The sequence below is a fragment of the Schistocerca americana genome, chromosome 2, assembly GCF_021461395.2.
Source record: "Schistocerca americana isolate TAMUIC-IGC-003095 chromosome 2, iqSchAmer2.1, whole genome shotgun sequence".
NCBI lineage: Eukaryota > Metazoa > Arthropoda > Insecta > Orthoptera > Acrididae > Schistocerca > Schistocerca americana.
This window is the reverse complement of record NC_060120.1, coordinates 180,112,896-180,140,736: the sequence shown is the minus strand read 5'-3', so window position 1 is coordinate 180,140,736 and position 27,841 is coordinate 180,112,896. Positions and strand designations below refer to the sequence as shown.

The 27,841-nt window shown below is 41.9% G+C and overlaps 1 protein-coding gene across 4 annotated transcripts in view; it reads right to left on the bottom strand.

Annotated features, from left to right (window-relative positions):
• Window positions 1-27,841, bottom strand: part of LOC124594878 (broad-complex core protein isoforms 1/2/3/4/5-like) — a 67,153-nt gene that overhangs the window by 6,324 nt on the left and 32,988 nt on the right. For all 4 annotated transcript variants that reach the window (XM_047133348.1, XM_047133347.1, XM_047133350.1 and 1 more), the window contains 2 exons: window positions 19,130-19,724; window positions 6,454-6,513 (listed from right to left, as the gene is read on the bottom strand). In XM_047133348.1, coding sequence (XP_046989304.1) covers window positions 6,454-6,513; window positions 19,130-19,724 — 655 coding nt within the window. The remainder of the gene's footprint in view (window positions 1-6,453; window positions 6,514-19,129; window positions 19,725-27,841) is intronic.

Below are 27,841 nucleotides of genomic sequence, written 5' to 3'. Positions count from 1 at the left end.
AATATCCATTATGGGACAACCTTCATGGTGATGTCTCATTTTATGGTCATAATTGTTTAGTGCCGTAGTGTATGTTTCTGAAAAATGCATTCATTGGATATTTTTATTGCACCTTTCTAGAAATATTTGATAAATGTATTGTTCAGGAATTACATCACAGTGCCACACAATTAGTGACCACACAGTGGGATCACACAGTGGGATCACAGAATGAAAGCCTGTAAGAACCAGCTGATGATGGATTTTTAAAAATCCAATATCGGTATTAGTTAAATATTTTACACCATACTTGTGGTTGGTTGCTGTATTTAAATTGTAATATTTGTAAGCAATAGTTTTAAAAGAGATCAGGGTTACATACTTATTGCATGAGGGCAAGCTTTGGACAGTGAGCGAAAAGAAAATCAGATTTTTGATGGTTGGTAGGAGGCAGAAATGGCAGTTTCAAATGTAGCAATTGACCCTTTGTGCTACCTGAAACCATTTGTTCCTGCAGTGAACCAGAGTTGCAAGAAGCTGCCCAACTTACACTGCTACACATGCATTATTTAGGCCTTTCTTTGGAAAGTTCCAAACACTGCTATATCACCTCTATAAGCAGAGTGTAATGCCAATCCCAGCAGTCGGAAACTTTACTCCTAAAGACAATGGAGGACACTGCTGTTGGAAGCTTCAGTATGTTATTCTTAATAATGCTGCTTGAAGGTTTTTTTGAGGTTTATAACTAATAGGATGAATAATGGTAACCACTCACTGTATGGTTCATAGCTGAAGTGCCAGGAAGTCGGTGGGGTCATAAGCAAGACTGTTGTTCTGGGGTGTCACTACATTTTAGTTGTGTTGTCGACACAGTCTCAGTCACGCTGGTGAGAAGCATGCAGCTGGCCACCTGGGGCTCACACCGAGCGGCACTGAGTCTAACGGGACGCAGACCACTGAGCCAATTGCCGGCATCCTGACGATGACGCAACTCCACTGGCGTACAAGGCCAACACACAGCAATGTGCTGAGGCAGCCATTCTGTGCCAAGCCATTTAGCGGACAGTGAAGTAATGTCCTCAGCATTGCGGGACCCAGTGACGCAGATTGAGAGGAACAGGGGCACTGTAGTTGGAAACAATAAATCACTTGGAAAGGTTGGACGAGTCTTAATACGGTGCCTTCTACCTCTTTCCGCTACATTTGGTCATCCTGATACATTTGGTGGCAGAATTTCCCACAACAGTTAGCTAAGAACATGCATCCATGCACACGCAGAGGTGTGTGTGTGTGTTTTTTTCTTTTTATAGAGATCTCTTTGTCTTTGTGCAATCATTGTTACCATGTCATTCTAACATAATCTTTCTTACCGAACAAAAGCGCTGGCAGGTCGATAGACACACAAACAAACATACACACAAAATTCAAGCTTTCGCAACAAACTGTTGCCTCATCAGGAAAGAGGGAAGGAGAGGGGAAGACGAAAGGAAGTGGGTTTTAAGGGAGAGGGTAAGGAGTCATTCCAATCCCGGGAGCGGAAAGACTTACCTTTGGGGGAAAAAAGGACAGGTATACACTCGCACACACGCACATATCCATCCACACATACAGACACAAGCAGACATATTTAAAGACCAATATAAATATAATTATGCCTCTATTAAATAAAATTTAAATATGTCTGCTTGTGTCTGTATGTGTGGATGGATATGTGCGTGTGTGCGAGTGTATACCTGTCCTTTTTTCCCCCTAAGGTAAGTCTTTCCGCTCCCGGGATTGGAATGACTCCTTACCCTCTCCCTTAAAACCCACTTCCTTTCGTCTTCCCCTCTCCTTCCCTCTTTCCTGATGAGGCAACAGTTTGTTGCGAAAGCTTGAATTTTGTGTGTATGTTTGTGTTTGTTTGTGTGTCTATCGACCTGCCAGCGCTTTTGTTCGGTAAGTTACCTCATCTTTGTTTTTATATATAATTTTTCCCACGTGGAATGTTTCCTTCCATTATATTGATATCATTAATTTGAATCCAACAATTACGTTTGTTATTGTCACTGTTGCATTTCGAAATCTTTTCTGTCGTCTTATTTTCCTCTTTCTGGGTCTTTAAATATGTCTGCTTGTGTCTGTATGTGTGGATGGATATGTGCGTGTGTGCGAGTGTATACCTGTCCTTTTTTTCCCCCTAAGGTAAGTCTTTCCGCTCCCAGGATTGGAATGACTCCTTACCCTCTCCCTTAAAACCCACTTCCTTTCATCTTCCCCTCTCCTTCCCTCTTTCCTGATGAGGCAACAGTTTGTTGCGAAAGCTTGAATTTTGTGTGTATGTTTGTGTTTGTTTGTGTGTCTATCGACCTGCCAGCGCTTTTGTTCGGTAAGTCACCTCATCTTTGTTTTTATATATAATTTTTCCCACGTGGAATGTTTCCTTCCATTATATTAACATAATCTTTCTTTATCTAATCTACTTCTGATATAGCAAACTTCATTCTCCTCTTTAAGCATCTCTCGTCCATGTTTACTAATAATTGTGAGACAGAATTGCTGGCCAAGAATTACTTCCAGGAGGCAAAACAGGCAATGCTGCTGATAGATACATATACATTTGAAAGTGACGCACATCCAAAATAGTAGTTCCTTCCTCAGGGAGAAGATTTTGATAGGTTGGAGTTGGTTAAAAAGGAAGGGCAGATCACACAGACCCCAGGATGTGAAAAAACCACCTGCAGTGAGGACCCCTGTCCTCACTACAGGTGGATCCCACACATTCTGGGTCCTGAGTGACCTGCCTTTCATTTTTAACCTTCTGTCTCAAATTTTTATTAGCTTTCTTGTCCACATTAATCATGTTTGCATGATTACCTTAGTTCCCTGTTTGTTTATGTTGTTATTATAGCCATCACCTAACACACTCTCAATTTCATTATGCACCCAGCTCAATGCTTGATCATTTTGGCTATCAGAGCTGTCAACCGTGAACTGTACTGTACTGTCTGTGACACAAAACTCCCACATTGAGATAGTCCTTTGCTGTACTTATTGTCTTTTCAATATACAAATTAAATGAGCAACCCTGCCTTAGATTTGCGCCAATTTTTGCATCTTGTACATTCTGTCACTGATCCTCCAGTCAGCTCCACATAGAGTGGATTAACAATCTCCCTTCTGTTCCCATAGTTGGCACCACACTTATAAAAACTGAAGAATTATGTTCCATTGCAGACTTTCAAAAGTCTTCTCCAAATCTACATGTGTTTCCTCATTTTTCCTACATATGTCATATATTATAATTTACAGTTCTAAAATGATTTCTTAAGTATCTCTACTTTTCCCAAATCCAAACTGGTTCTCTCCTACCCTACTTTGGTTGCAACAGGTTACAGAGACACCAGAAAATTATACAAATATTTTGAACATGTGAGAGTAATCTGATTGTATCAAAAGAATATTTACTTCATAAAACTATAAAATTGTGATACAGAATTTCTGGTGAGTACCTACCATCAGGAGATGAAATTTTTAATACACACAAAAACTCCCACCACCATACAGAACCCAGAACCTAAACACAGTCATGAACGTTTCCTCCAAAAGCTTTAGCTCCATAAAAGTATCAGTCCTTACCAAAGGCCTCAACTTTTGCCCTGCCCCCAAATTCAATCGTGCAGGACTTGTTAAAAATCTTCTCGTCTTCTCCTGGTCCCTACAGTGGAAACACTTTTTTGCCACCAACCCTACCAATAAGACTCACCCAGAGGCAAATGTTGAGCTCCGCCTGTCTCATTTCACTCCTCCATCCAAATGTGATCCACTCCCCGCTGTCCCCCAAATCAACCCCTGTTAACTTTGCACAATTCCTTAACCTTGATACTTGTCTTACCATCTCTCTCAAAATCCCTCAACATGCAAGTTAACCTTACATCTGCAGAAAGAACTGCACACACCATCTAAAAACTGTTCTCGACCTTATAATTCTACCTGCTGACAAAGGCTCCACCACTGTTGTTCATAACCACAAGGATTACCTGATGGAAGGACTCCACCAGCTGTGAGATTCATTCACCTACAAACACTGCAATGATGACCCTATTCCAGAAATCCTTAGGCACATCCCAGAATCTCTCCTTGGAATCTATCTCTCTCCTCACCCCTGCCACTCCCCCCTACATGATTCCTAAAGTCTATAAACCAACCAACCAGGATGCCCTGTTGTGGCCGGTTAATCTACCCCCACTGAGAGAATCTCTACTCTTGTAGACAAAGATCTTCAGCCTATTACCTGCAACCTACCTTCCTATATAGAAGATACCAACCATTTCCTCCACCGACCCTCCACAGTTAGTGTTGCTTTACCACATGGTGTCCTGCTCGTCACTATTGATGCCACCTCCCTTTATACCAACATCCCTAATGCCCATGGCCTTACTACTATTGGACACTACCTTCCCCAATGCCTGATGGATTCCAAACCTACAACCTCCTTCCTAGTTGCCATGACAAGCTATATCCTCACCTACAGTCACTTCTCCTTTGAAGGCATGACCTACAAACAATTCCAGGTTATGGATATGGGCACCTGCATGGCACCATCCTATGCCAAACTATTCATGGGCCATCTAGAGGAATCCTTTCAAACCATCTAGAATGCCAAACCCATCACCTAGTTCAGATTCACTGATGACATCTTCGTGATCTGGATACGAGGGTTAGGTCACCCCATCCACATTCCTCCAGAACCGCAATATCATCTTACCCATATGCTTCAACTGGTTCTCCTCAAACCAACAAGCCACTTTTTTGATGTTGACCTCTACCTCAAAGATGGCTACATCAGTACCTCCTACCAATTCAACAGCTGCCACCCATTCCATACGAATGAGTCCCTTCCATATAGGTTAACCACCCATTAGCCGTTGCATCTGCAGTGACATGCAGTACCTCTCGAATTATACCCAGGGCCTCAGTTAGTCATTCACAGACCTTAATTACCCTCCCAACCCTGTTCAAAAACAGATATCCTATGCCTTATCTCTCCAGTCACCCACCACCTCCCAAAGTCCCACTATCTGGCCACAGATGAGCATTCCCTTCATGACTCAGTACCATCCAGGACTGGAGCAACTGAATCACATTCTCAGCCAGGGTTTCTGCTACCTCTTGTCATGCCCTGAAATGAGGGCTGTCCTACCCACTATCCTTCTAGTCCCTCCCACAGTGGTATTCTGCTGCAAACTGAACCTATGCAATAACTTCATCCATCTCAACACAATCCCTGCTCCCATCCGCTTTCTCCATGGCTCATACCCCTGTAATAGACCTAGAAGCAAGAATGTGATCAACAAGCTGCGCTATGTGGGCATGACAAACAACAAGCTACTGACCACATGAATGGCCACCAACAAATTGTGGTCAAGGAATAGCTGGACCACCCAGTTGCTAGGCATGCTGCTGAACATGAGGTTCTTCATTTCAATGACTGCTTCATAGCAGTCCTTTTCCATTCCATCCCCCGACCCCCCTCCCCCATTCTCTGCCTAACTTCCCAACTGCACCTAGCTGCCCAATCGTCTCCCCAGCTTGTCCATGTATGCTCACACAAGCCGCACTTTACCACCCTCTACTCCTACCCTGCTAGCCCTCACCCTCCCCACCCCAGCTTCCATCCAACCCCCCCCCCCCCCCCCCCCCAAATCCCACCCAGTCTGATTCCCCCATCATGCAGTGCTAATCTGCTTCAGCAGCCAGATACTTGTGTGTGTGTGTGTGTGTGTGTGTGTGTGTGTGTGTTGCCAATTCCGATGGAAATATTTTTGGCTGAAAGCTTACACGTGTGACAGCTTCTTGTTGCACCTATCTGTGACTCAGCATCTCCACTGTATGGTGAGTAGCAGCTATCCTTTTCATAATACTGTCATTATTCTATTCTGGATTTTCCATTGTTTAACAATAAAACCATTATAAATAGCCGATGTTCCTAGAATACCTTTGACTTCACAACAGATACTTAAAAGATGAATAACACATGAATGATTTAGGCATTCTAAATCCATAACACTACAACTGAAATTAAAGCTCTCTCAATTAGCCTATTACAAACTGTAAAGCATACCAGGTAATTCCATCATGTGGCCTGAATATAAATACATATACACAGAAACAACATGTTATACGTTAATCGTATCAAAATGAAGATTCAACAGAGAAAACTATTAGATTATGAGATACAATTTCAAGATACTGCCAACCGACACATAGAAATAAAAGTACATGGCACCATCCTACCTTTCAGAAATATTAGTTCTAAAAGCTAGGAGACTGTAATTTACTTTTACTTCTATATGTGTCTATTGACAGTTTTGACTATTTCGCCTCCTTAAGATAAATAACGTTCTGCAGCACTGTCTCACAATTTAATAAAAGCACAAGACTTGCCACACATAAAACACAGCACTAAATTTGCAAGAAAATAAGTATACTTACGCCGTCGCATATCTTCATTTTGTTTCTCCTCAGATGGACCAGCTTTCACAAGAATATGAGCTAAAAATAATAAGAAAACAGGATTAGCTCTGTGTGAGTTCATAAATTACGACTTTGACCAAACTTGATGGGGTAGAACTGACATATATGATATTTTTTGGGGTTCCGTGCCTTAACTGGTGAAAACAGAATCCTTATATAATCACTTTGTTGTCTGTCTGACTGTTATAAACTATTTTCGTTTTCTTTAAAGGCAAAGAGAAAAGGTGAAATGGTAGCCCAGCATTGAGCCTGCGCCTACTGTCACAAATTTTTTATTTTCAAATGTTAAAAAACATAAGATGTTTTTCCTGTTCCTGGTCAGAGGAAGGACTCTGTCTCTGCTAATGAATGAGGGTAGACACACGTTATTTTAGAGCATAATTGGTGATAGCCATTTTGGTTATGAGAATAAGTGAAAAGTCTGTATTTTTGATTGAGTAAAAGAAATAATACATTCGTATTTCGTTAGTGAAAAATTGAGTTATTATTCCAAGTAGTACTACGATAAGAAGAATTGGAGCCCACCTGTGTACTTCATAGTTATCATGAAGGTCCGATTACCATATCATGGACATGGCCAAGATTTTGTAGGTGGACACGGCGATTGTATGTAAGCATAAATCTATAGCAAGAGAAAGACTATTTCGGCTGTGCAGAACTAACATGAACTCATTTACAGGCACAGCCGAGCTTATTGCGCTTGTCAGAGCACTGAAGAATTAATCCCATTAATTCCATATATCTAATTCCATATATCTCAATATTTTTTATTATATTATAAAGTGGCGACAAGTGACAGGCACGATACGTAGTGGGCAGAACTGTGAGTACTAGTGTTGTTAAGACAATGAAAATACATGTATGTTAATAACCGCTGATGACATGACGGAGATGATGATGTAACACTTGAAAAATACTAACTGAAAGAAAAAGAAATAATAAATAATTAGAAGGAAGAAGACAACAATGCCAAGCGTGGACAACTAAAACTACAATAGACGGAAGTACCAGTTACAAGACAACAAAAAGGTAGGACCGCGCAATGCATGTAGAAAATGCATTCCTAGTAGACCTATTAGAAAATCCAAGCACTTATTTCCTAAAATCCAGAACCTAAAGCTTCAGAGGTTAACACAATTGTAATCAAGTAGAGAGAATGACATTTCTTTATCAGAATCAAAAGCATATTGAGTGAACAACAATTGAGATTACAATTACATATAGCTATATATGCATTCTGTTGCGTGAGAAATTGCGCGGAAGTAAAATTCAAGCAGAGAAAATATTAATTTTGGTAACTGCAGAGGTGTAAAGATTTCTATAATGGATGGACAAAGCAATAAGGAAATGTCGTTTCAAAGTCAAAATGCCAATGTACGAATAGTACACTTGCATTTGCAAAACGTAACAGTAAGTGATTTGGAACTGTCAAGCAGTCATTATTTGGATGCTGGGTGCAACATGCCATTGTTGCATTCGACGTCCATGAATACAGAACATTTCATTATAAGCAATAAGTTGATTACAATACACGAAATGAATGACACCTCAAGGCAAAGGAATATTTTAAATGAAAGTAGCACGTGTAGTAAAGGCGCAGATGCTGACAGGTGTAGGACAGAAGTGACTAGGAAAGATATGCAAGCCTTATTTCGAGACTTAATAGGAATACAAACAGACATGAATGCAATGAAAACAGACTTGAACACAGTAAATCCAAAAAATGTTGAGTTTAGAAACAATACAAGCAGACACAAACACAATCAATTCAAAGATGGCAAGTTTAGACACAATACAAACAGATATGAAAGCAGACATGACACACATTTCAGGCAAGGTAAAAAATTTGCGCACGGAACTCAATAATCTGGACACGAAGTTCACACAGCAGATTTCGCAAATCCCCATGGAAGTGGATAGGAAAATTAACGAACAAGTACAAACTTCAGTTCTCGATATGAGTGAGAAATTAAAAGGGTATAGTGGAAGAAAAATTTGAAACACTAACACGCACATGTGGACAGGAGAGATCCGGAATCGGAGAAACTCAGAATAATTTATAGGTAATGTAAAAGAATACGCAGGTTAACATAGATAATGTACAATCAGAAGTAGCAAAACTTCACTGCATTATTTTGTTGCAACGAAATCTTCTCATGAAATTCCAATCACCAACTTTCTCCTCTGAATGCAAAAATATTTTGTTGACACAGACTTACATAGGGAGGAATGATCACCAAGTTAAAATAAGGGAAATCAGAGCTCATACGGAAAGATATAGGTGTTCACTCTTTCCACATGCTATACGAGATTGGAATAATACAGAATTGTGAAGGTGGTTTGATGAACCCTCTGCCAGACACTTAAATGTGATTTGCAGAATATCGATGTAGATGTAGATGGATAGGTTGTTACCCTCAGTCCAGACCAGAAAGATGTCATCAGTGAATCTGAATCAGGTGAGGTATATGAGGGTTCTAGGTGATTAGGAAGGATTCCTCTCGATAGCACACAAATAGTTGGCATAGGATGATGCCAATCCAGGTGATCACTGTTATAATATGGAGTTGTTTGTAGGTGATGCCTCCAAAGGAAAAATAATTGTGGGTGAAGATATACTTGGTCCTGGTGGCCTGGATGGAGATGTTAGGTTTGGAAATAGTCACATGTCGGGAAAAGATAAAGTTGAATAATAGCAAGGCCATGGGCATTTGGGATGTTAGTGCAGAGGGAGGTGGCATCAACAGTGACAATGTACTAAAGGAGGTGATTATATAGTTCAAAGCAGAGTAGGAGGTGATTGGGTTGGTGAGTTTTTTGAGGCTACATTGTGCATGCTGCTCTAGTTCCTGGGGGATAGAGTTTCAATGAGAGAGATGGGATGCAGAAATTTGGGATTGCAGAGCAAGAGAATTTCACAGATGGGCAGGAGGCACTGGAAGGAGGTGTGGGCTTGATTTACATGGTTCTGCAGGACTAGGTTGATGAAGGCTATGGACTGACAGAATTTGAACAGATAGAGGTCATTATGGAAGGAGCGGTTGCAGCTGGAGATAGGTAATTTGATTGTCAGGCCATTTGGTGGGGATTCCACAAGCTACACAACACAGAAACATTATGTGGGACTGGGTACTGGCTAGAAATAGGAAAACTTTCCTGTATTTATGTTGATAGAAGGAGCAAAGATCCACAATGGAGGATAATAAATGCATAAAAATGTGTAAAAGTATTTGGGGAAAACTCGCAGAAATGATGAAGTTTTGGAGGAAAGGTGAGAGCTGAGGGAGTAGGACCGGTAGTGAAAGGCAAAAGTGAACTAAAACTGACATGAAAACAAAATGAGATCAAAGAGAAACATAAACGAAGATATGATAATAGTGGGATGCAGAGTAGATAGAGGGTGGGGGGGATTTGGTAAGGTTTAGGTATACAAATTTCGTGTGACAGAGGAAAGTATTGAAAATAACATGCAAAAATACACGAGTGTGTGGAGGAAGTGTGATCAAAATGAATCTCTAAGAATAACTGCACTGGCAGGAAGAATGAAAGTTTAAAGCATAGCAATTTTTTCATTGTGCCTGTCTGTGACTCAGTGTTTCCTCTATATGGCGAGATCCTTTTGATAATATCGTTGTTATTCCATCCCAGACATTCCATTATTTGATTATGTTTAATGGTTTTTCTTTCATCCCACAACCCTGTATTCTTTTACATTATTAGTATTCTCTAATGCCTTACTTAACTCAGTGTCCATCCTCTTATTTCCCGTGTCTTATCTGTCACCTTCCAAACTGCACATGCTCTGCTGTATAAGCCACACTGTATCAATAGTCTGGTCATCTGGTCCACACCCAACACACTGCTATGTAACCATGCGGATTGTTGGTGCAGCATCTAATGTTCTGCATTCTTTCTCTGGGTATAGACCTTCAAACTGATCACACTTCATCCCTCACTGTTGCACATTATTTCCCATACCTTCCTTTGCCACATGAACTTTTTGAACCTTGACATTAATAAATTCCCCCTCCTTCCCTTATTCCAGCATGCACCTGCTAACCACAACTAACACATTTACACCAGCTATCCCCTCTCTTGAGATATATCCAACTGCTGACCTGCATCCCACTGTTATCATCTTTTCATTTTTTTTTCTTTGACCTCATTGTGTTTTCATGTTGACTTTACTTTGTTTTTGCCTTTCAGTATCAATCCTGTTCCCACTAGTTTCACCTCCTTACACATACTTCATTAATTCCATCCATTTTGTGAGTTTTTCCCACATATTTTACGTATTTCTGTGCCTTTTTTATCCTCCACTGTGGAGTCATGGTCCTTCCATATGTGCCAATGCAGGAATGTCTTCCTATCCCTAGTCAGAACCCAGTCCCACATACTGTTCCTACCTTGTTGCCTAGCTAATGGAATCCCCCCCAAATGGCCTGACCACCAAATTACCCATCTCTAGCTGCAGTCTCTCCTTCCACAATGACCTCTATCTGTAAATTCTCTTGCTCTGCAATCCCAACTTCCTGCATCCCATCTCTCACACTGAAACTCTTGCCTTCCAGGAACTAGAGCAACATTTACAACACCACATCAAAAAAATTCTCCAATGTGTTCACCTCCTACTCCAGCCTTGGACTATCACTATCCACCACCTCTACAAAGCCCTCAGAAACTCCCTCTGAGCACTATACAGAATCCAGAATCAAAACAGTCATGAAAATTTCCTACAAACGCCTTAATTTGGCAGAAGTATCAGTCCTTTCCAAAGGCCATATTTTTTGTCCCACTTCTAAATTAAATTAAGCTGAACACGTTAAAGACAGTCTCTCCTTTTCCCCACTCCCTACAGTTCAAACAATTTTACACCACCATCCCTACAAATCAGACTCACTGAAACCAGCATTGCACCCTGCCTGTCACAGTTGACTCCTCCAGTCAACTGTGATCCAACCCCATTGCCCCCAAATAACCCCTGTTAATGTTCCAGAATTTTTTAACCTAAAATCTTGCTTCACCAACATTCCCCACTCTCTCACTCACTCCCCACTGCTCCCCACACTCCTACTTTCTACATATTTCCTGCAGATCATACATCCAACCGCCCAGGATGCCCCTTTGTGGCCAATTACTGCATGCCCACTGGGAAAATCTCTGCTCTGCTCCTGTGAACCAACACCTTCAGCCTATTATCCCTAACCTTACCTCTTATATAAATGATACCAACAATTTCCACCACCAACTCTTCATACTTTCTGTTCCTTTACCACATAGCACTCTGTTCGTCACTGATGATACCACCTCCCTCTATACTAACATCCACAATGAGCATGGCCTTGCTGTTATTGGACACTATCTCTTCCGAATGCTCAATTATCTCAAAACCTAAAACCTCCTATCTGGGCTACCCAGAGAGAACGTTCCTAACCACCAAGTATTCCTATACCCCTCACCTGATTCAGATTCACTTATGACATCTTCGTGGTATGGACTGAGGGTGACAATCTACATACATTCCTCCAGAACCTTGACATTTTCTCTTCATTTGCTTCACCTGGTCCTCCTCAACCCATCAAGCCACATTTCTTGATGTTGACCTCCACCTCAAGGATGGTTATACCAGTAGCTTCATCCATATCAAAACTACCAACAACCAGCAATCTACAGCTACGTCTACATCTACATAGATTTTACGCAAGCCACTGTAAGTGCATGGCGATGGGTACCCTGTACCACTACTTGTCATTTCTATTCCTGTTTGACTCGCAAACAGAGCGACGGAAAAACAACTGTCTATATGCTTCCGTATGAGCCATAATTTATGCATGTCTTATCTTTGTAGTCCTTATGTGCAGTGTATGTTGGCAGCAGTAGAATCATTCAGCCGTCAGCTTCAAATGCTGGTTATCTAAATTTTCTCACTAGTGTTTCTCAAAAAGAGCATTGCCTTCCGTTCAGGGATCCCCATTTGAGTTCCTGAAGCATCTCCATAACACTTACATTTTGTTAGAACCTACCGGTACCAAATCTGGCAGCCCTCCTCTGAATTGCTTCAATGTCTTCCTTCAATTCAACCTGGTACGGATCCCTAAACACTCGACAAGTACTCAAGAATAGGTCATGCCAACGTCCTATGTGCAGTCTCCTTTACAGGTGAACCACTCTTTCCTAAAATTCTCCCAGTAAATTGAAATTGACCATTTACCTTCCCTACCATAGTTCTCACATGCTCATTTCACCTCATATCGCTTTGCAACATTTAAACGAATTGACTATGTTGAGACACTAGTAATACTGCATCTGAATGTTACTTACATTTTTCCACATTTAGGGCTAGCTGCCATTCATTATGTCAACTGTAAATTTTGTCTAAGTCACCTTGTATCTTCCTACAGTCACTCAACTTTGACACCTTACCATGCACCACAGTGTCATCAGCAAAGAACCAGATTGCTGCCTACCTTGTCTGCCAAATCATTTATTTATATAGATAACAACAGTGCTCCTATCACTCCTGAGGATACCCTTGTCTCTGATGAACACTCATCATCAAGGAAAACATACTGGGTTCTATTATTTAAGAAGTCTTCGAGCCACACACACATATCTGTGAACTTATTCCATATGCTCGTACTTCCATTTCGACAGCTGCCACCCATTCCATACAAAGAAGTCCTTTCCACACAGCCTAGCCACTATGGTTATCACATCTACAATGATGAGCAGTCATTGTCCAAATATATCCAGGATCTCACTGAGGTCTTTACAGACCAAAATTACACTTCCAACTTTGTACAGAAATGTATCTCACATGCCTTGACTCTCCAGTCCCCTGCCACTTCCCACACACCAACTGTCTGACCACAAAGTAGCACTTCTGTACTTCTCTCATGATTCAATAGCACCAGGACAGGAGAGCTAAATTACATTCTCCACCAGGGTTTCGACTACTTCCCTTCATGCCTTGAAATGAGGAACATCCTACCAACTATCCTTCCCAACACTCACATAGTGGCGTTCCGCCACCTATCAAATCTACGCAATATCCTTGTCCATACCTACTTCATCCTGCTCCCAACCCCTCACCTCATGCTCATATCCCTGAAAGACCTGTCCCATACATTCTCCCATGATCACCTGCTCTATTCTACTCACAGGCATCTCCTAGCCCATCAAAGGCAGGGCTAAATGTGAAAGTAGTCGTGACTCATGAACTAAGCTGCAACCACTGTGCTGCCCTCTATGTGAGCATAACAACTAACAAGCTGTCTGTCCACATGAATGGACACCGATAAACTGAGGCCAAGAGACAGCTGCACCACCCAATTGCTGAACACGCTGCCCATCACAGTGTGCTTCACTTCAATGACTGCTTCACAGTCTGTATGTAACATCTCAATCCTTCCTTCCAACAGGAGATTTTCTGAATTGCTCAGGTGGGAACTGTCCCTGCAGTATATCCTGCATTCCCCTCTAGCCTCAACCTTCATTAGCCTCTGTCCACCACCTACCTATCCCCTTCCCTGCTCTCACTCCAGCACTACACAGCCTTCTATTCCGTTAACACAACCACTATTCTTTTTCTTCTTTTCTACTTCTCAATTTCTGTCTCCACCCCCCCCCCCCCCTCCCCTTGCCACGAACCTCCCAACTGCTCCTAACAGTCCTACTCTTTATCCACCACATCCCTGCATGCTCCCACATCCAGTGCTACACATTCCACCACCCCTACCCTGTTTTGCTACTTACCCCCACCACAGACTTCTGCCCCCATCAAGAGCAGTTTCAGTCAGCAGTTGGGCCACAGTGGTCATGCATATATTTAAACACTTGTTCTCAGCAGCTGGAACATGTTGAATGAAAGTAATTTTTTATATAATATTACTGACTGAAGACATGTAATATGCACAACCAGCAAGTAACACAATATATAGGAATGCATTAACAATGACAAAGCTTTGTGTACTACACTCATGTTCATAAATTAAGGATAATTGCAGATGTGGTGCCACACAACATGGCACTACACAAAACTGGCACTAATAGCATAGGCACATAGGGAACACACATGACACAGACCTAAAGTCCACGGTATTGGTGATAAGTTGAGAAAACCGTCCTGAAACACATGTGCTACAAAACGTCACTGTTTCCTGCACATGTACCCTGACATCAATATGGGATATGATCGCCGTGCACATGTACACAGGCTGCACATCCAGTTGGCATATTCTGGATCAGTTGGTTGAGCAGCTGCTGGGGTATAGCCTCCCATTCTTGCACCAGTGCCTGTCAGAGCTCCTGAAGTGTCCTAGGTGTTTGAAAGACATGCATCGATACATCGATCGAGAGCATCCCAGATGTACTCAATGGGGTTTAGGTCTGGAGAACAGGCAGGCCACTCCATTCGCCTGATATCTTCTGTTTCAAGGTACTCCTCCATGATGGCAGCTTGATGGGTCCGTGTGTCATCATACATTAGGAGGAAGGTGGGACCCACTGCACCCCTGAAAAGGCAGACATACTGGAGCAAAATGATGTCCCAATACACCTGACCAGTTACAGTTCATCTGTCAAAGACATGTAGGGGTGTACATGCACCAATCTTAATCCCACCCCACAGTACATGCACCAATCTTAATCCCACCCCACACCATCAGTCCACAACCTCCATACAGATCCCTTTCAAGGACATTAAGGGGTTGGTATCTAGTTCCTGGTTCACGCCAGATAAAAACCCAGCGAGAATCACTGTTCAGATTATACCTGGACTCATCCGTGAACATAACCTGGGACCACTGTTCCAATGACCATGTACCGTGTTCTTGACACCAGGCTTTACGGGCTCTCCTGTGACCAGGGGTCAGTGGAATGCACCTTGCAGGTCTCCGGGTGAATAAACCATGTCTGTTCAGTCATCTGTAGACTGTGTGTCTGGAGACAATTGTTCCAGTGGCTGCAGTAAGGTCCTGAGCAAGGCTATGTGGAGTACCCTGTGGCCGTCTGCGGGCACTGATGGTGAGATATCGGTCTTCTTGTGGTGTTGTACATTGCGGACGTCCCATACTGTAGTGCCTGGACATGTTTCCTGTTTTCTGGAATCGTTGCCATAATCTTGAGATCACACTTTGTGGCACATGGAGGGCCCGTGCTACGACATGCTGTGTTTGACGAGCCTCCAGTCACCCTAGTAGGCTACCCCTCATAATGTCATCAATGTATGTTCTTTGAGCCTTTTCAACACACAGTCGCCATTAGCAGGTCTGAAAATGTCTGCACACTTATTCGCTGCACCGTACTCTGACAAGCACCAACACACCTCTGTGAATGTGGACTGCTGCCAGTGCGACCGTGTGACGACCGCAGGTCAAATGCACCGCACGGTCATACCCTGAGGTGATTTAAACCCGCAAACTGCCCACCAGAGTGTTGTTTCACCATGTATCAGCATTATCCTTAATTTATGAGATGAGTGTAGAATTATACATCTCTGCACTACAGTCATCTCATGTCAGGCAGATTATGGATTTAATTGGCACTCACTCTATGTTAGTAGTAAACAGTTGGAGGTTTCTGTATGCAAATTATAACAGCTGTGTGTGCTGTTGTGGTTTAGGTACGCTGACAGCTTGATTACATGCTAGTGATTACGTGTAACAATCTCTCGTTTGAAGCAAGTTCTGTTTGTAATGACAGCATGCAAGTATTCTTTGAACAACACATCACTTGTCTGACACTGGCATTATATTCCATGTTTGTTTCATCACATCACATGCATACTATACTTAACAACACAATATTGTTTTCTTGTTACAAGTTTTCTTATTGGGTAATGGCTGTGCTTGTAACTGCAGACTTGGCTGATATATTTTTGAAGGTATGTGATTAAACTTAAATATATGATGCATCTTACACAGGGAATATTTCTAATTTTGGTGCCGAAGTCGGGCATAATGCCTGATACTTAGTCAGCAAGATTGCAAATGTGCTTATTACACAGTTTCACTTAATATCATAGATTAAAAAGACCTTCATTCAACATTTTCGTCATCTTTAACTGCGAGACATAGCTTTTATGTCATTTAACAACTATAAAAGTTAATGATCGCAAAAACTTCAACAGACAATCATTATCAGTAGCCCATAACCACTTCTTGGTTGATATCCATGAGTTTCTTTCTAGGGGTCATAAAAAAGCTACGAACTTAAGGCTTTAACTAGTACTTACTGTATGCTAGCAGTTAACAGTAAAGACCTTGCCTGCAGGTTTATGTGGGTACACACATAGTAGTCAGCTATTTACAACATTAATTGTCTGCTTGTGGATTAGGTATGCTTCTGAACCTACTACTCACTACCTGTCACTCATCACTCCTTTTCCAGGGCCTTGTGGAATGTTGACTTGCTGTTGCTATGACATGACCATGGGGCATGAAGTATTTATGAGGTATTGATTGAAATAAACGTTGCACTTAAAAGCAGTGTGCCCAATGAAGCTCTTTGCCAGTAACATGGTATACATGAATAGATTAACTTAAGAAGCCAGTTATAATTATCTTCATTTAACTACTTTAATAGTACCTGATACAATTCAATTATGCATTTCAAGAGACAATACTCTAATCATAAGGTTGTTGACGCTCAGTTTGTGCCACTCATTAAACAAAATAAAAAACACATTGCACTATGGGTGTTACAGATCACAATTACCTCTGGACACCATCAGTAGGATCAAGTGAACATGTTTGGTAATCTTATTTTTTATTTAATGAATGCCACAGCCTGAGTGTCAACAACCTGGTGATACACTGTCTCTTGAAACAAGTAGTTGAATTGTATCAAGCACAATTAAAGTGGTTGAGTGGAAATAATTATTACTGGTAAAGTATAACAACCACTACCTCAGACAAAAAATGGATAACATTGAATTTAATTACTTATGTGCAGAATGCCATACTACTTCTGAGCTCAAGAAAAGTACAATATTATTCCTTCCTGAAACTTGTTGACACTTTATTCAATGTATCAACAAACTTTACGTCCATTATTTTTTTAAAAAGTCAATAAATAAATAAAGTATTTTTGAGAACAACTGCAAAACTGAAGAGATTCGAGAAGAGTGGAAAATGATGTTAATCCAGCCACTACATAAAATGGAAAAAACAAAATTCCAACAATTACAGAGGAATGTCGCTTCTGCCAGTGACGTAAAAGATATTGTCAAAAATTCTCCTTCACAGAGTTGCAGAAATTAGATAAACAATTGAGAGAATATCAGGGAGATTTTCGAAAGGGAAGATCTTGCACAGAATAGATTTTTAACTTAAAATCAATAATTCGCCATAAACTATTAACCAAAAAACCTGTAATAGTATCATTATTGATTTCAAAAAAGTATTTGATTCAGTAGACGTTGAAACAACAGTTAAAATCATTAGAGAACTTGCTGTTAAAGCAAAATTAGCACATGTAATTCATAAAACTCTTACAAATGCAATACCTAAAGTGAAATTTATGGGAGAAGTAGCTTAGCCATTTGAAATAAAAACCGGTGTTCGACAGGGGGATGCCGTATTACATTTACTGTTTAACTGCACTTTAGAAAACTATGTGAGGATCTGGAATTTGGAGTTAAAGTATCACAGAGTTGAACTAGTAATTCTAGGAAGGTAAAGAAATGGAATCAAGGAAAACTGCCTGGCTTTTGCCGACAATTTTGCGATACTTTCCGAAAATCTGACAGACACACTTATTCTAATAAATCTTCTGGTAGAAACAGCAAATAGAACTGCACTCAAAATTTCAGCAGAAAAAAACAAAATTGATGTCAAACACAAAAAAATGCACAAAAATTCATAGAAACACAAATAGGTAAAATATAGAGCGAGTAAATAAACTCAAATATCTTGGAGAAACTACATAATAGAACTGACTAGAAAAATTTGTAGTAGATGCAAGAGTTAACAAAATGGAGAGAGAGCATATGGTTTGACAAAGAATATTTACAGTAAGAAATTCATACCTAGGAAAACAAAACTAAAATGCTATACCACGGTGGTGTGACCAGAATGAATATATGGATGTGAATACCTAACAATGAACTATATGCTGGACATAATAGAAGTACTTGAAAGATAGATAGAAAAATAATAGGTTCAATATAAACTACAGATGGCTGGAAAATGAGAAGTAATGAAGAGATCTCCAAAAATGTAGAGAAAATATCAGACCTAATGGTTAAAAGAAAATTAATGTTTTTTGGATACCTCTACCAAATGAATGAGAACAAGCTCACAAAACAAATATTCCTGTATTTCTGGAAGAAGAAATCAACAATAGCATGGATTCAAGAAAGAAAGAAAGAAAATAAAATAATTGGAAATACCAGATAGAAATCTTTTTAAGAATAAAATATTAAATTTCGGAGGTTTCAATGCAGAAGAAATAAGAAATTGGGAGCAACATGGTCAGAAGAAAGGGAAGGTCAACATGGGGAGAAGATGAAGGAGCACTGGGAAAATAGAAAACAACAAAAGAAGAGGAATTGAGGTTGTTACATGATCCTAGTTGGTAAATACGAAATTAAAAATAAAATAAAATAAAGTGTTACAGTACAGAATATACTTACGAAGTTCTCCTGTAGGTAAGCTGTCTGATGTGGCGTCCACATCCTGTGAGCTACTGCCATACACATCTAGAGCATCGGGAGGGTCCACATTCACAGCAAGTGATGAATCTCCTTCAGTTTTAGCAACTACAAACTGTTCCAAGTTTGAACACGTATCACTTTCCAGAACTGCCCCACCTGATAACTGGCCCCGGTTGGCAGAAGTTCGAGAATCATCTATATAGTCTGGATCCTCCATTTTGACATGAGGTTCTGGTATGCTGGGTGCGGTTACCACAGGTTCTCGTGCTGGTGCCTTAGCTGATATTCTGGCGACTGTAGGTACTATAGGGCATTCTCGTCTGTTCTCATCACTCTTCCCACTCAGTCCAAAAATGGCAGCCAGTTTTGGAGGAGACGACCGCCGACGTCGCTTGTTTGGCAAAGCCTCCTGGTGGCACTCTGTGACAGATGTGGTTGCACAGTAACCTGGTATTGGAGAATGTTGCCGAGGAGAAGATATTTCTCTCCTGTTGTGTGATAACCCGGAACATCCACTGTTCTTCAGAGCAACAGTTTTGTGCACTGGTGGTGGAGAGTCAGTGAGATCTATTTGCTGAAAATTTAGAAGACCATTTCAGGTGTTACTCTGTAATATACATAAATATTGTGAAACAGTTTTCACTTTTAAGTACCATTTTGCATGTGAAACATATGGCCTCTTGTTAGTGTACATGCTGATTTTGTGTGAGACAGCAAAAGGCTGCAGATTTTGAATGACTGATGTATCCTGTCAAGTTGCCTCAGGATAAAGCTATCTAGCTTTGGAATCAGCAGTTTGTAAATCAAATACTAATAAATATAGCTGAAGAAAAAAAATTAAAGATCTTTTGTCAGGAGAAAGAAAAGTTGAATTTTATTGTTATTATTATTATTTGATTCTGTGGCCAATGAAGAAGGAATACTAGGTCATTGGGAATTAAATAGGAAAGGAAATTTGTTTCGGCTTTGTCAAAGCAACTATCCAGATATTAACCTGGCAAATATACAGAAACCATAGTATTCCAAAATTTCAGCTGATGGTATACGAACACAAGCAATAAATACAAGCTCAGTAACTGCTGAAACATTCGTGACAGCAGAGATAGTTATAGCGCTTATTGTATTTCCGATCAGCATGGCTTGTGAAGAGACAATAAATGTCACATTATGCAAAGTCTAATTTGTTTTAGTCATTTTCGTGCATGTCACACACTATGTGATCAAAAGTATCTGGACACCTGGCTGAAAATGACTTACAAGTTTGTGGTATCCTCCGTCAGTAATGCTGGAATTCAATGTGGTGGTGGCCCGCCCTTAGCCTTGATGACAGCTTGCACTCTTGCAGGCATATGTTCAATCAGATGCTGGAAGGTTTCTTGTGGGATGGTAGCCCATTCCTCATGGAGTGCTGCACTGAGGAGAGGTATTGATGTCGGTTGGTGAGACCTGGCATGAAGTCGGCATTCCAAAACATTCCAAAGATGTTCTATAGCATTCACGTCAGGACGCTGTACAGGCCAGTCCATTACAGGAATGTTATTGTCGTGTAACCACTCTGCCACAGGACGTGCATTATGAACAGGTGCTCGATCATCCTGAAAGATGCAATTGCCATCCCTGAATTGCTCTTCAACAGTGGGAAGCAAGAAGGTGCTTAAAACATCAATGTAGGCCTGTGCTGTAATAGTGCCATGCAAAACAACAGGGGGTGCAAGCCCCCTCCATGGAAACACGACCACAACATAACACCACCGCCTCCTAATTTTACTGTTGGCACTACACACGCTGACAGATGATGTTCACAAGGCATTCGCCATACCAACACCCTGCCATTGGATCGCCACATTGTGTACCATGATTCTTCACTCCACACTACATTTTTCCACTGTTCAACTGTCTAATGTTTATGCTCCTTACACCAAGTGAGGCGTCGTTTGGCATTTACCGACATGATGTATGGCTTATGAGCAGACACTTGACCATGCAATCCAAGTTTTCTCACCTCCTGCCTAACTGCCATAGTACTTGCAGTGGATCCTGATGCAGTTTGGAATTCCTGTGTGATGGTCTGGATATGTCTTCCTATTACACATTACGACTCTCTTCAATGGTCGGTGGTCTCTGTCAGTCAACAGACGAGGTCGGTCTGTATGTTTTTGAACTGTACATGTCCCTTCATGTTTCCACTTTACTATCACATCAGAAACAGTGGACCTAGGGATGTTTAGGAGTGTGGAAATCTCACGTACACACATATGACAGAAGTGACACCCAGTCACCTGATCATGTTCGAAGTCTTGAGTTCCGTGGAGCACCCCATTCTGCTCTCTCACGATGTCTAATGACTACTGAGGTTCTTCACAATAAAGGATGGCAGCCAAAAACAGTTGCAGGACTGCAACTGTTTTTGGCTGCCATCCTTTATTGTGAAGAATTTTAACAGTTGCTGCTGCAGCCATGTTTAAAATCTTGAAACTACTGAGGTTGCTGATATCGAACTGGCAGTAGGTGGCAGCACAATGAAGCTAATATGAAAAACGTATGTTTTTGGGTGTGTCTGGATACTTTTGATCACATAGTGTACAAGATCATTCAGCTAAGCTGTTCACCTCAGATATTGCCTGAAACACTTAAGATATCGTAATTCCATTTTCAGCCAAACAATTAGTAAAATGTCCTCACCAATTGACATATAGTCTCTTTTCACAGACATATTAAATATAGAGATATCAATATCAACTTTGCTTTTTCAAATGGAACTACCATACAATAATTTCTAGTGCTAGTATCATACCTATAAAAAGAGATGATTCAAAGATTATTCACTCTTCAAAATCCAATTAGTGGCTTCAGAGAAATTAAAATATTTACTTAGGATTTATCTGTTTTGACATGAAACCGAATGTTTTCTTATATGGAAGTTCATCTTGTTATACGGAACTGTTGTGTCATGTTGGTGGTATGCTCCAACTTGACGCCGCTAAAGCAGACTACTTACAAAACTGGAATAGTGGATAAAATTCAGTTTAAGACTCCTACTAATCACACATGGATGCATGTGGTTGGACCAACACACCACTGAAAGGCAAAGGATGTGGTGTGTAAGGATGATTTGTCATTTAGCTATAACTACAGTTCTGCTTTTGCTTCTGTCAGAGACTTGAAAAAGATGCACATCAAAAACTGAATGGATTTTTAAAACAGGAAATTGATGTTTGATGACTGTTGAATAATAACTTTGTGTCTTGAACATAACGTCATGATTCACACTTACAAGGTAAAATTATTTTAGCAACAGCAGCAACAAGGAAATCACATACCGATGTGGTCAAAAACTCTTCCTTAAATTCCAGTTTGTCATCAAGTGTTTGATTATTCACTGTCCATTGCAACACATGTTTGCAGTGGCTAGTGCAAGGAATTCTGGAAGTATTGAAAAAATTTCTTCGCTGCCACTACACACATTGCAACGGTGTGAGATTTGAAATCCTCTTGGGTCATCAGAATTTGTGCATGGTCTTCAACTTTGAGATTACCACAAAGAAAGATGTTTAGGGGCCTTCGTTAAAAATAGATGGTGCGCGCGCGCGCCCACACACACACACACACACACACACACACACACACACACATATGACTGCAGTCTCAGGGAACCGAGGCCACATCCTGTTTCCTCCTTAACTGATGTGATGTATTTCCTAATTTAGGTATGAAATCATGGATTTCTGTAAAAAGATAGCAATTTCTGTCATGTTCAAAACAAATAAATCCAAAGTTCTAAATATTGGAATTACTTCAAAACTAGTAATCAGATTCTGATGAGTGAAACATCGTTGGATTCATCTTTTCTAGAACTCCAGTACTAGGAGCAGAAATTAACGTAGATCCTTTTGAAAAAAAAAAAAGTGAAGTTGACACTGATATATCTGCCATTAATACAGCTATGAAAGGAGACTATACATTGTTTAGTGAGACCTACCTCACAACTCATCTGGATGAAAACAGAATTATGATATCTTGTACAATACCAGAAAAATCTGAGGTGAACAGACTAACTGAATCACCCTACATATATCGCTGTGGTGCTGACTACTTATAAGTCATCCTCAGATAGCACTCGAGACAAAAAGGGTCTAAGTTATGATACATGCAAATAAATATATATCTCAGATAAAAGTTTATACTAATTATCAACAATATTATGAAAAGGATAGATTGTTACTCATCGTATAGAGAAAACATTGAGTTGCAGACAGGCACACAAAACGACTCTACCAATTTAAAATTGTGAGAGGGTGCACGGATGTGGTGAGGGCATGTTAGAACTGCTAGGTGCAGATGGGAGTGGGGAGGATGGGGGGGAGGGGAACAGGGAGTAGAGAAGGGAAAAGGCTAGTGGATGTGGTGGCGGGATAGAAGGCTGTGCACTGTTTATGAGTGGGAGCAGAGTTGGCGATAGGTGGGTAAAGGACAAGCACTAGTGAAGGCTGATGCCAGGGGGTTTTTAGGGACTTAGGAGAGTTTCCCACCTTTGCAACTGAGGAAAGCTCAGAGTTCCCACCTGAGCAATTGAGGAAAGCTGGTGTTGGAAGGAACGATCAAGATGGTGCAGGATGTGAAGCGGTCATTGAAGTGAAGCACAATGTGTTGGGTAGCATGTTCAGCACCTGGGTGATCCATACGTCTCTTGGAAACAGTTTATCAGTGGCGATTCATGTGGACAGACATCTTATCAGTTGTCATGCACATGTAGAAAGCATAATAGTGGTTGCAGCTTAGTTTTTAAATCATATTACAGCTTTCACAGGTAGCCCTGCCTCTGATGGGATATGAGATGTCTGTGACTGGACTGGAGATGGTGGGAGGATGTATGGGACATGCCTTGCATCGCAGTCTATTGCAGGGATATAAAGCATGAGGCAAGTGATTGGGATCAGGGATAGAGTAGGGATGGATGAGGATATTGCGTAGGTTTGGTGGGTGGTGGAATATCACTGTGGGAGAGGTGGGAAAGATAGTAGGTAGGATAAACCTTATTTCAAGGCAGGATGAGGAGCAGTCAAAACCCTGGTGGAGAATGTGATTCAGCTTCTCCAGTCCTGGGTTGTGCTGAGTCAACAAGGGAGTACACCTTTTTGGCTGCATGGTGTGCTTGTGGGAGGTTGTAGGTGTCTAGAGAGACAAGGCACAGGAAATCAGTTTCTGTAAAATGTTGGGAGAGTAGTATCGGTCTGTGAAGGGCTCAGTGAGACCCTTAGGATATCTGGAGAGGGACTGCTTGTCACTGCAGATGTGACGACCACGGTTGGCTAGGCTTTACGGAAGGGGGAGCAGCTGTCAAAATGGAGGTACTGCTGGTGATTGTTAGCTTTGAGATGGACGGAGCACTGATGTAATCATCCTTCAGGTGGATGCCAACATCAAAGAACATGGCTTATTGGAATGAGGAGGGCCAGGTGAAGCTCGATTGATTGATTGATTAATTGAGAGAGTTTATGGAACTAAATGGCAAGGTCATCAGCCTCGCGATTCCGAAGTTGCAGCAGGAGGGGGATCTGCTACAAGTGGACGGATCCAGTCAGGGAGTCAAATTATAAAATAATGAACTTAAAACACACACAGTAAAAGGCATAAAAAGTGAGACCAAGTCTAAAAACTGGAAAAAGGGGGCCTTTCCATGGGCTAGTGGCCATGGGGTCCCTGACCAAGAAGACAAAGAGAGGTCTCAACAACAACCATACTGCCCATGTTCCAGGAGTACAGCAAAACCTTATATCTGGAAATAAAAACCACTTTCATGGAGGAAACTGAGGACCAGTTCAACCATCTGTGAATCGTCTGCTAAAATTAAAATGAAGGAATTTGGAGAGCTATACTTAGCATGAAGGGCCAAAAAAGGGGACATTCTACCAATATGTGGGATACCGTCAGTCTGGCTCCTCAATCACATTGTGGGGTGGTTCGTTATGCAGGAGGAAACAATGGGTGAGCCTGGTATGACCAATGCGTAGACAGCATAAAACAGTGGACTCCTTCCGAGAGGAGCAGAAAGAGAGATCTAATGCAGATCCGCATACCTGTAGTGGGCATCATGAGAGGGAATTGGGGTTAAGTATCTGCTTCTCTAAGCAAACAGTCAGCCAGTTCATTCCCTGGGATGCCCACGTGACTTGGGACCAGAGAAAGACAACTGAGTAGACAGCATGGGCAAGTGCAGAGAGAAGGTCATGGATAGCAGAAACCAAAGGGAGACAAAAATAGCATCAGTTGATAGCCTGCAGGCTGCTCGTTGAGTCTGAACAAATTAAAACGTTGTGGAGGGAGGCCTGAGAAACAAAAGGGAGGGCTCTGTGAATGGCTAGAAACTCTCTTGTGAATACACTACATGACCCTGAAAATAAATGGTGTTTTTTAAGCCAGTAGGAGATGTGAAAGCATATCCCACCTTATCGACTGGAGCTCTGCAAGGATGGCACATACAAGACGCTGGAAAACCATAGGGGTGACACAGACATTAGGACCCCGGGATAGGTTGGTCCTAATCAGTGGTCTAGGCACCATCCAATGGGGGGAATGGGAGGACAGACATGGGGTGCATCCCAATTAGGGGAGAAGTAGACCTCGATAGAGGGAAGTGAGACGCATGCCAACCAGCAATCCCACCCATGGGCGGTTGTCAGAGGGGAGATATCCCTCATTTGGAAACAGGATAGTGTACAAGGGATGTTCAGGGAATTGGTGAATAACGACTGAGTAAGAAACCAGGAGTTGGCTCTGTCGTATTTGTAGAGGGGGAATCCCGGCTTCCGTGAGGAGACTGTCAATGGGACTAGTGTGAAAGGCACCAATAGCTACGCACCCCACAATGGTGAACAGGGTGAGTAGTTGCAAAGTGGAAGGTGTCACTGAGCCATAAACCTGACAACCATAATCTAGTCTGAACAAGACCAGAGCATGGTAAAGATGGAGAAGAGTGGTACGGTCTGTACCCCAAGTTGTGTGGGTCATGAGGCGGAGAGCATTAAGCTTCCGCATGTATGTAATCTTCAGGTGGTGAATATGGAGCAACCACGTCAGCTTTTCTATCAAAAATAAGGCCCAAGAATTGGGATTGTGGTACATCGAGGAGCTGGTAGCCTAAATGAAGTTCTGGGTTGGGGTGTACTGTGGGTCCACAACAAAAATGCTTAACCCATGTTTTGGAGGGAGAAAACTGGAAGCCATGGGAGATGGCCCACACAGAGGCCCATCAAGATGGCGCCTTGGAACTGGCCCTCAGCAGATGCTATCGAGTGTGAGCTGCACCAGATGCAAAAATCGTCGATGTACGGCGCCAGGGTAACCACAGGCCCAACAGAGGTTACAAGCCCATTGATGGCTATGAGGAAGAGTGTGACATTTAGCACAGAACCCTGTGGGACACCATTCTCCTGAATCCGAAGGGTGCTGAGTGAAGTGCCAATTCGAACCCGGAAGAGCTGGTGAGATAAAAACTGGGTGATAATAATCAGAAGGGGGCCATGGAAGCCCCAGTCATGGAGGGTAACTAAAATGTTATGACACCAAGGCATGTCATATGCCTTATGTAAGTAAAAGATGACCGCGACAAGGTGCAGGCTGTTAGCAAAAGCCTGTCGGATTGCTGTTTCCAATTTGAGTAAATCATCAGTTGGAGATCGGCCTGCCTGGAAGCCACACTGATATGGGGGCAAAAGGCCACAAGATTCGAGTACCCAACATAATCTGAAGCTCCCCTCGAGCACTTTACAAAGCACATTCGACAAGGCTAATTGGGCGGCAGCTGTCAAGAGATGTTGGGTTCTTCCCAGGCTTAAGGACGGGGATAACTGTACTGTCTCGCCATTGTGCTGGGAAAGCACTCATGAGTCAAATGCAGAAGAAGACCCTGAGGAGATGTTGCCTCTGCGGAATGTCCAAGTATTGGATCATCTGAGTGTGGATGGATCTGGGCCTGGGGCCATGTCTCATAAAGAGGTAAAAGCCTGCAGGAATTCCCATTCAGTGATGGGTTCATTTTAGGGTTCAGCAGGTGTGCACTAAAACAAAGGGAGGTCTGTTAAACTTGGTGTTTCTGCCAGAGAAAGGTAGCAGTATAGGAAGAGAATGTCGATGCCATTGCAAAGTATGCCACAAGGCATTCTGCAAGGACCAAAGGATCAGTGCACACAGCACCCTGGACAGTTGACTACCGCTGGCAGCCCAGAAGGGTACACAGCTTGGACCAAATGTGCGGTGAAGAGGCATATATCCCCAGGGAGGAAACATAGTGCTCCCAGCATTCCCTTTCACTCTGCTTAATAAGGTAACGAGCCTTAGCACGGAGATGCTTAAAAGTGAGGATGTTAATCTGTGAAGAATGTCATTTAAATTGCTGCAGCGCCCATCGGCAGTCCTCTGCTACATCCTTGGTCCACCACGGTACCGGTCGGTGACAAGGGAGTCCTGTGGATAGGGGGACAGCAGTGCCAGCAGCATGAAGAACAGTGGCAGAGATGCCTTGCACAACCACATCAACGCAATGCAAGATGGAGGTGTTGAAGTGCACTGCAGATGTGTATAAAGGCCAAATTGGCCCTGCGGAACACGCAATGCGGGGGCCTGTCTGCCTGGCAGCAGCAGGGGAATGATAGAATCACCAGAAAGTGGTCACTGTCACAAAGGTCATCATGG